Here is an 8,779-nt window from a genome sequence, read left to right as displayed (position 1 = left end):
TTTAGATTAAATATCAGGAAGAAGTTCTTCCCAGAGAGGGTGGTGAAGCACTAGAGCAGGTTGCCCAGAGATGTTGTGGATGGCCCATCCCTGGGAGTGTTCAAGGCCAGGCTGGATGAGGCTTTGAGCAACTTGGTCTAGTGGAAGGTGTCCCTGCCCATGGCAGGGGGGTTGGAACTGGATGGTCTTTAAGGTCCCTTCCAACCTAAACCATTCTGTGATTCTATGAATATAATTTTAATTCAAAAAGATTAAAATTTACTCAGCAGTGTCTCACACCAGATAACACCACAGAGTAGATGCCTTTAGCACTTAAGACAGAGGCAGAATTCAACTTTTGTACAAATTTTAGAAAACACAAGTTTTATCATGACAGAATCCTAAATTAGTGAAGTAAAGTTATCAGTGAAGAATGTGATTCAAGCAAATGATATTACTTTAAATAAAAGCTAAAGCAACTGAAACAGTGGCTATGTTTCATCATATGACACTCATCTTGGGACCAAGGAGAGGGCAGGCACAAAGTCAGTAAACATGCCCCAAAACCCCTGTTTGTAGTATGCTGCTTACAGCTATAGAAACAAACAGCAAAGCTAAACTGCTAAAAGTACAACACAAGTTAGAGATACCTAGTCATGCACAGGTAATATAAAAAAAGCACAAAATCAGAGGAGCCAGTCACAATTTTAAACCTGGTTAAAGCAGCATTAACTGACTGAAGTCTGACTGCTTCAGCATTATTTCCAAACAGCGTTAGCTAAACTGCTGTGTCAGAAGTTTCTTCATCTATCCACTTTTCGCATTTGCTCAACAAGGAGTCCTCTTCCAGGCTTTAAATAAGACAACTGCAGGAAGCTTACAGAAACAGCAGTATCCCCTTGAATAAGACAATATAGCTTCAGTAGTCTGTTCTATATCATGTATGGCTTCACTTGTTTTTTACCCTGCTCTAGCACATTCAGGAGCAGCGTGAAGAGCTCGGCAGCTTGAGAGTAAGCCTGCCCTCATCTGCAGGGATACACACAGCACTCCACTGCCAAGCGGGCTGCTCAGCTGCAGCTGCTCTGCTTTTGCTTTGGGTTTATTCACTTCACCTGTCATTTCAATTCCCTATTTCTGTCTCAGTAAATCTAGAGGATGATTTTTGCCAGATTCATCGCTGACAGCATAAGAAAATATATTATCTGCAGAAAGTTGCTGGCCTCTGTTTGACCAGGGGATTCTTTTCCTTTAGCTTCCCATCTGATGTATGCATGTCAAAGTTACCGAAAACCCAGCTGAATCATTAATGATGATTATTTAAACTGAAAATTTGGGGTTCAGAAACAAACCATCTGGTGTTATTGTTGAATAATCATAACATCAGTGAGTGTGGCACACTTCCTGCCTGCTTATTCCCTATGAACACTAAGCAGTACACTGCATGAATTGACAATTAAGTGCTACTCTTTTAGCTGTTCCAAGCCATACGTTCAAATAGTCTCTCTACTGAAGGCATGGGGGGGGGTGGGGAGGGGAAAAAAGAGGTTACAAAAAAGCATGCAGAAACCACGTCCTGACTTTCCACCCAAAACCCAGATTTCTTGTTCTCTGAACACACCTCTACCCACTATGAGAATTCTGACCTAGTATCCACAGAGACTAGCCTGCATTCTATATGGCTAACAACGGTCTTGGAAGTGACTGAAATACATCAGCCTGCCTATATTGTGGATGTGGTGAACAACCTTCTTTCTTAAGTAAGAACATGCCTGGAAGCTCCTTGCTATGCATCTTTAATTTACCGGCAATAAAATGCCTGAACAAGTCTGTAATACATACACACAACCCTATCATATATTATGTGTTAAGGCAAAGGCTATAAACAGGAAATAAGCACAATCTTGTTTATAGCTGCTTATAAAACATGTCTGGCTATTGGAGTTTTGCACACAGCATAACAACATTGCAGTACAGTAAACTTGGGAGAATTACTGGGATTTTGAACAAAATTAAAAGCTATCTGCATTTACAGCAGTTTCAATTATGAACAGCTTTGTTAGAAGACATGCTTATAAAAACTTAAGTTTTGTTTTCCTTGTAATTAAATACTTCAGGCCCTAATTTCAGAATCCAGGAAGTCACCAAATCATTTATGACACAAAAGATGAGAGAGCATGTGGCTTTGTCATGAGTGTCATACACCAGAATATAACGAGACAGAATAATTTTGAATACAGACCAACTAATCCTCTAACAAACCCAAGCATGCTTTCAGCGCAGTTAGAAGCTACTGCTACAGTACATTACATACCTGCCCCTTACCATTCATTTTAATCAAATACTGAGAGTTGTCCCAACATTCCAACAATTTACAAATTTATGTACACATCAGAAACCCAAGTATATTAATAAAGTAATACAAAATACTGTTTTACGGAAATGACTGAACAGAGGTGAAAAAAAAAAATCTATTGCACAACCTAAAAGGTCATTACTTGAAAAATCCTGAGCTAATGTGCTATTACCAAACAATTCAGGCACTTTTTTTTTTTTTACTTTTTTTTTTATTACATAAGGAATAAACTTTCAACATATAAACCTCTGGGTATAGCAACTCAAGTTCCATCTGTAACATCATGCTTAGAGAAAAAGTATTCAATAAATAAGTCTCCCTTCAATGACTTCTTTACTTGAGACTGGTACGCAAAAGGAACTGAAGGTACATAGGACAATGTTTCCATTGAATACTGTACTTTAAAGCAATTATTAAAACTGTAAAAAAGTTCTGCAGCATTCCACTACTGAAAAATAAAGTTATTTTTAATCAAGAAAGTTACAGGGTTAGTTTAAGTCTTGACAAAGTTGTCCAAAAATGAACAGATGTTCCCTTTGCTGTGTTATCTGTTTCAGCTTCAGGATCACAGCTCCGTTCAGATTTCTGTGGCAATATTTAAATTTCCCTTCAGAGGGGGGGAAAAAAAAAATTTCATTACTGTCAAGTTGTAACAGTGGAAAAAAGCCTCCCAACTTTCCTAAGTACTGTATTACTCTAGTATGTAACATAGCAGATTCTTTCAATTATGGATTGAAACAGCACAACTGTAAAGACTGTAGCTTAAAGGATGCACAGGCACAATTCTTTCAAGAGGGCGAAATAAAGATGTTCAGACCAGTTTAACAACTCTCCAGGACAAGTTTAATCATTACAACAGGCAAAATATGGGAAACGCTAGAATCTGAGGAACAGTTTTCTTTTTTTTTAGCTAACCAGCAATCAGTGCACCATTAAGAAAACGGCTGCGTCATACTGTGCCGCTTTTAGTCAGGGATTGCTGGTATGAAGCTGTGTTTCTGGATTTACCTTGAGAAAAGTACAGATAAGGTGTCTTTTAGCTGGTGCTGGGGAATGTCTGCACTGAATTCAAGGTCTTTCTCAGCTTCTGATACTGCAGCTGCATTCCCAGCTCTCTCTCACCACAGGCAGTGTGGGGGGGGACACAGCTCAGACAGCTGACCCAAACTGACCCAAGTGGTATTTCACTCCATAGTGTGTCCTGCTCAGTGTATAAGTGGGGAGTGGGTCGGGGGACATTACACGCTTCATTATCGTTTTACTCTTTTGCTAACATCTCTGTTAGCTCCATAGCTTCTTCGCTAACTCCTTTGTTAGCTGCTCTGCTAACTCCTTTGGCTGGCTCGTTGGTGGGTTTGTTTAGTTTTCCAGGTCATGCTGTCGCTGGTAGGGTTCCCTCGGACTCTGCTGCGATCGCTCTCTGGCTCCATCTGTGCACTGGTCAGCAGGCGGTGAGCAATTGTATCCTGGTTTATTTTCTATTATTTTAATTACTTAGTAGTAGTATTTTTACATATATCTTACTCATTTATATTCAATAAGTAGTTATTTCAACTTTTCGAGCTTCCTTGTCTTTTTCCTCTGAGTCTCCCCCTCTGCTGGTGGAAGAGAGGGGAGGTACGAGAGCAGCTTTGTGGTATTTTGCTGGCTGGAGACAAACGAGGATATATACTTAGTCTTCAGGATTTACTTTACTTTAAAACTCAAAGATACTAGAGTTCTTCATTGGGCCTAAAAATCAATATTCTTATTATGCTTGTCTAATTCAAACTGTAATCCGTAGCAGCCAGACTGTGTTAAGCATGTTTTATAGGTTTTATGTGTTTAAGCATGTTTTATGTTTTATAGACAAGAACCTTAATACCCAATTACAGAAGAACATTGGAAGTTCTTGGGGAAAAGCTCACTACAACAAAATTATGGCACTTCTGTGCCCACTTCATAAGGTCATAGTTTTCGGAAAAAAATCCTTCTCCATCTATTTTCCACTAATTCCAATTCAATGTAGCCTTCAGGGAATCACACTTCTCAGAGGCCATGTGCACATAAAAGGGATTCACCAGTGCACTTCAGTAACAAGTGACCCGTTTACCTTGTCCAAAGTGTTTGATTTGCCTTTTTTTTTTTTCTCTTTTACCTTTTTTCCCCACTGGGCTGTAAACTGGAGGTGTTTTGAAAACTGCTCTAAAGAACCTATGCTTCTGTGCCCTAAGAAGGGAACCCTAATCCAACCAGAAATGCTTATGCAAGCATATTTACTCGCAGCTGCACAGGCACAGAATTACCAAACAAACAAGACTTCGCACAGGAACACAACTGCAAGGGGCTGTGTAGGTCATCTAATCCAATTCTCTGATGTCGTGAGTAACCTCATACTACTTTGATCATACTTGATCAGTTCTAATGGAGGATTTAGAATGCTTTAACTGCTGATCCTCACAAAACCTGTAACATTTTATCTGGTTCAAAAGTTCTTCTGCAGTTTGAGATTACTGTTGTCCCATACGTAACTGCAAATCAAAAGGGATCATAAGACAGACGTGCCCATTTCATCTTGAGCTTACCAAACCTTTTTACAGGCATCATAGAGTGTAGGATGTTTTATTCAGAACATCACTCCAGTGTGTACTTTAAAACACATTATTAATGTAAGGTAACGCTGAGAGAAGCACACAGACAGCCAAAATTAATACCCTTCACGTTGATTTAAAACCGCAGCCTAAGAGGACTCGATGTTTTTTCACACAGAAGACCACTTTCTCTTCCTATCAACAGGAGGAGAGATCAACTGAGCTCAAGGAGAGAATACTGAATCAGTGGCAACTGCAGAATCTCAGAGACCACCTCTGATTTGCAAGTTTCCATGGAATAAACATGGAGGAAACAGGGGTGCAGAATCATGTTTGCCTGTAAAGTACAATGAGCCAGTATTCCAGAAAATCCCATCCAAGTTACTCCACGGGAATTTAAACATCGTAAGAGATCATAAGAATATTCATATTTTAAAAATGGCTTAGTGAAAAATAAATTAAGCCAACTTACCTTTTCTTTCCTCAAAAATCCATCTCTGAATTTATTAGTGGTAAATCCCCTTACACCAACAGAACGTAACCGCTGGTACTTAGCCTGAATATATAAACCCTTCTGGACTAAGCCTGATTTATAATGGGATTGCAAACGGCCATCTGCAAAGTTGCTCTGTAAGGGTGGAGGAAGGGAGGGGAAAAAAAAAAGTGCAAAATGAGGGCACCAAAACTCAACAGTTTATATTTACAGCTATACACATGTAAAAAACTTATAGTACTGACTAACACAAGTATGAATTTGCAAGTGCAGAGCCTCTTCCTTTATGCCCCATCTAATATTCCTCAGACCATTAGCTACCACATGGCTCAAAGGACGGCTGTATCCCACTTACTGTGCAGAGCACCTAAAATTATCTTCCTCATAGAAAAAAAACGTGAATGCATTGTACCACATTTTAGCATCTTTTTCAAACTTTAATGAAGGTAAACCAGCATCAACTAAAAAAGTTTAAGACAACATCTCACTGTTGCTAACGAATTCAGTGATGTGGGGCCTGCGGGCTGCACACATGGCAAGTCTAAAGAAAGCCACGCCAACCAGAAATCAGCATATGCATTTTTCTTGTAGTTTTAAGATCTTACAGTCTGAACATATGTTCGTTTCCTCTGCCTTTGTTACTTCCAGACTGGAATACTGTAAATTAACATAGTGTGGGACCAGGAGCAGAGGCCACAGAGATAACAGAAGGCTTATAGGTGAACAGCATTAGAAATACACAGAAAGATCAAGACTGATCCCAGCAGTTACAGTTACACAAAGTATTAATTTCCAAGCACTCCGATCTCCAAAATAGGCAGTAAAAATCTTCAGAGTAAGAAAAAACCTTGTTTATTATAATTTCTTGTAGTTGTTTTCCAGTACTACTGTTCTATGCTTTCCAACACTGTTCCAACAAAAAGCATTCCTGTATATATTCATCCTTTAAATTTAAGGTTTTCCCTCCCCAAAATTTAAACAAGGACATTCCAGCTACAAAAGAGGAAACATCCTGACCATATAAAATTCTTGGCTTTTTTTTTTTTTTTTTTTTTTTTTTACAAGCGCCTTTAGAGGGTAGGAGAGAAAAAAACACATCACAGAAACAGACCTTCTTGAGCATGACCCAGTTACTTGGGTGAAATCAGTTTCCTTTTGACAGACTAAGGATCACTTCAAGAAAAATCACATGCTCTGAGGTTGCAGTAAGTTTGGTACCAGTTTTTCCACTGTGTTTTCCACCATGTGGCTGGTGAACAGCTACGAAAGGACCGCACAGAACAGAGGTTCCTTTACGCAAATGCAAAGGTTTTATTTCCAGAATCATTTCACCCACCTACTGCGTAGATGATCACTGAGAAGCTGGCCCCATCGGTCCCCCCGGCTTACTCCTACAGTGCTCGTAGGCAGAGGACACTTGCAGAAGGCTACTAAATGCTAACCCCTTCCCTGAAAAGCATCCAGGTCCAGGCACAACTAAGTGCAAGTAAAATTCTTAAGGTAGGTATATGCCTTCCATAGGGAAAGCTGAAGGGCATTTTTAATGTGGGAATAAGCCCCTAAACACAGTTATAATTTAAAAGCTCCCGTTTTCTCCACAGCTGCTGTGGTTCTTGGTGGCTAGAAAGGAGGCCTTAGTGATCTGCCACTGCATTGGCATGACAACAAGCAAAGGAGCAGACCAAGAGAGAGGGAAAAAGGGACAAGACACAGGAAAAGAGATTACATACAGCTTAAAAGTTTCAAGTATCCACATGTTCCGTAAGCAGGGGCAGAGGGGAATAGCAATATTCATGTAGAACAGAATCAGCTGCAGACAAGGTTAACAGATTATATATACACATTTGGTATGTAGGCACTGCAGTCACATGTAGTTTATAGCAAAGTGAGGTCATCTAAGGTGTGTGGAAAACATCTTTAACTTCTGGTCTAGAGTAAGGAAAAAATCTGCTAAACTGACATCTAGTTTTACATTAAGACTATTTTACAAATAATGCTAATGACAATGCCTATGAACCAATGGCCTCAGGCTCTGAAATAAGTCTATATGGCCAAATATATACTACAGCACTGGGTCTGGCTGGGATGGAGTTCATTTTCTTCATAGCAGCCCATGATGCCGTGTTCTGGATTTGTGACTAGACCAGCACTGGCGTGCTTCACCAACCCCAGCTCAGCAAAGGGATATTCCTTGCCATATAACCTCCTGCTCAGGAACAGAAACTGAGGCAGAGGGGTTTGGAGGAGGTAGCCATTGCCTGGGGACTGGCTGAGCATCAGTCAGCTTGTGGGAAGTGGTGACTGACTGCCTTTGCATCACTCTTTTCTCTTTCCTTCACTTCTTAAAGCTGTCTTCACCCTATCCCATGAATTCTCATTTTTGCTCTCCATATCTCCCATCTTGCTGGGACAGGAGGGGAGCTGAGGGGAAGAATAGGAAAGCATGGGAAGGAAAAACCCTCTACATTACACAGAGGGCAATTAAATGTAAAAAAAAGTTCATGAAGTTGAATCAGGACTGCTGTTTCCACGGCAGTGATAAACATGCTATACACATATGCAAGCATATGCACTTGTATTCCAGTTATTTCTCCTATGAAGATTAAAGCATCATGGGACAGACCACTGGGTACAGCAATATTCACATATACGTGCGATGACAACTTAAGTGGACACTTTCATGCTTGCATAACCTCCAGCAGAACTACAGGCTGATGTAAGTAAGGGCAGCCTTCCCTCTTCTTTATCAGCTACCAACACTGCCTCAATGCTATGGCAGCCAGTGCTAAAGATCCCTCCATCCCCTATAGGCTGAGAACGCAGAGGGTATACTGATTCATAGAGGCTATGATGTCCTTACACGTTACAGTAGTTGTATCATGCTGCCACTTTAAACTTGTTAACTTCAGCTTGGAAAAACACTTTTTTTTCCAGCAGAATAAAGTTCACATTTTTCACTAGTGTTAGCTTAGCTATCTATGATTGGCAAAGCACACGTAAATGGGAGAGCCTGGAAGCCTTTTTAGCCAACAGTTCTCTTCTGTTTAGTCTGAGGGGGTAGGAAAAGAAAAAAAGCCAACCAACCAAAACCCCACACCTACACTGCCCCTTCCTTTCAGAAGTTCACCCAAAATACCAGCTACTTAATTTGGTTGCCAAAACCTTATTTCACTTTCACTATCTACAAAGCAAGAAAGACTATTACCTATTCTGTGTGTTATTTCACACTTGAAGACACCTGTTAAATGATTAGGGGTAATTTTAAGGTAGAGAATGAATGTAAGTTGTTCTAGATTTGACTAATACTTTTCTAATGTGAAGAGCTCTAACTGGATCCCTGTGTAGCATGCCACTGTCAGCAAAGGAAGAAAGTGTTGTTTG

At 40.1% G+C, this 8,779-nt stretch overlaps 1 protein-coding gene across 1 annotated transcript in view; it reads right to left on the bottom strand.

The window, feature by feature from the left end:
* Positions 1-2,519: 2,519 nt before the first annotated feature.
* The window catches only part of LOC104507187 (chromosome unknown open reading frame, human CXorf23), a 23,054-nt gene continuing 16,794 nt past the window's right edge, over positions 2,520-8,779 (bottom strand). Inside the window, exons 10-11 of the mRNA XM_010148392.1 lie at positions 5,378-5,533; positions 2,520-2,942 (exon numbers count right to left, since the gene is read on the bottom strand). Of these exons, the coding sequence (XP_010146694.1) occupies positions 2,913-2,942; positions 5,378-5,533 (186 nt within the window). The 3' untranslated portion in view covers positions 2,520-2,912. The remainder of the gene's footprint in view (positions 2,943-5,377; positions 5,534-8,779) is intronic.

Source organism: Eurypyga helias, unplaced genomic scaffold (assembly GCF_000690775.1).
Source record: "Eurypyga helias isolate BGI_N326 unplaced genomic scaffold, ASM69077v1 scaffold1033, whole genome shotgun sequence".
NCBI lineage: Eukaryota > Metazoa > Chordata > Aves > Eurypygiformes > Eurypygidae > Eurypyga > Eurypyga helias.
Note: the sequence above shows the minus strand (reverse complement) of the source record. Positions and strands in the feature narration are given on the sequence as shown.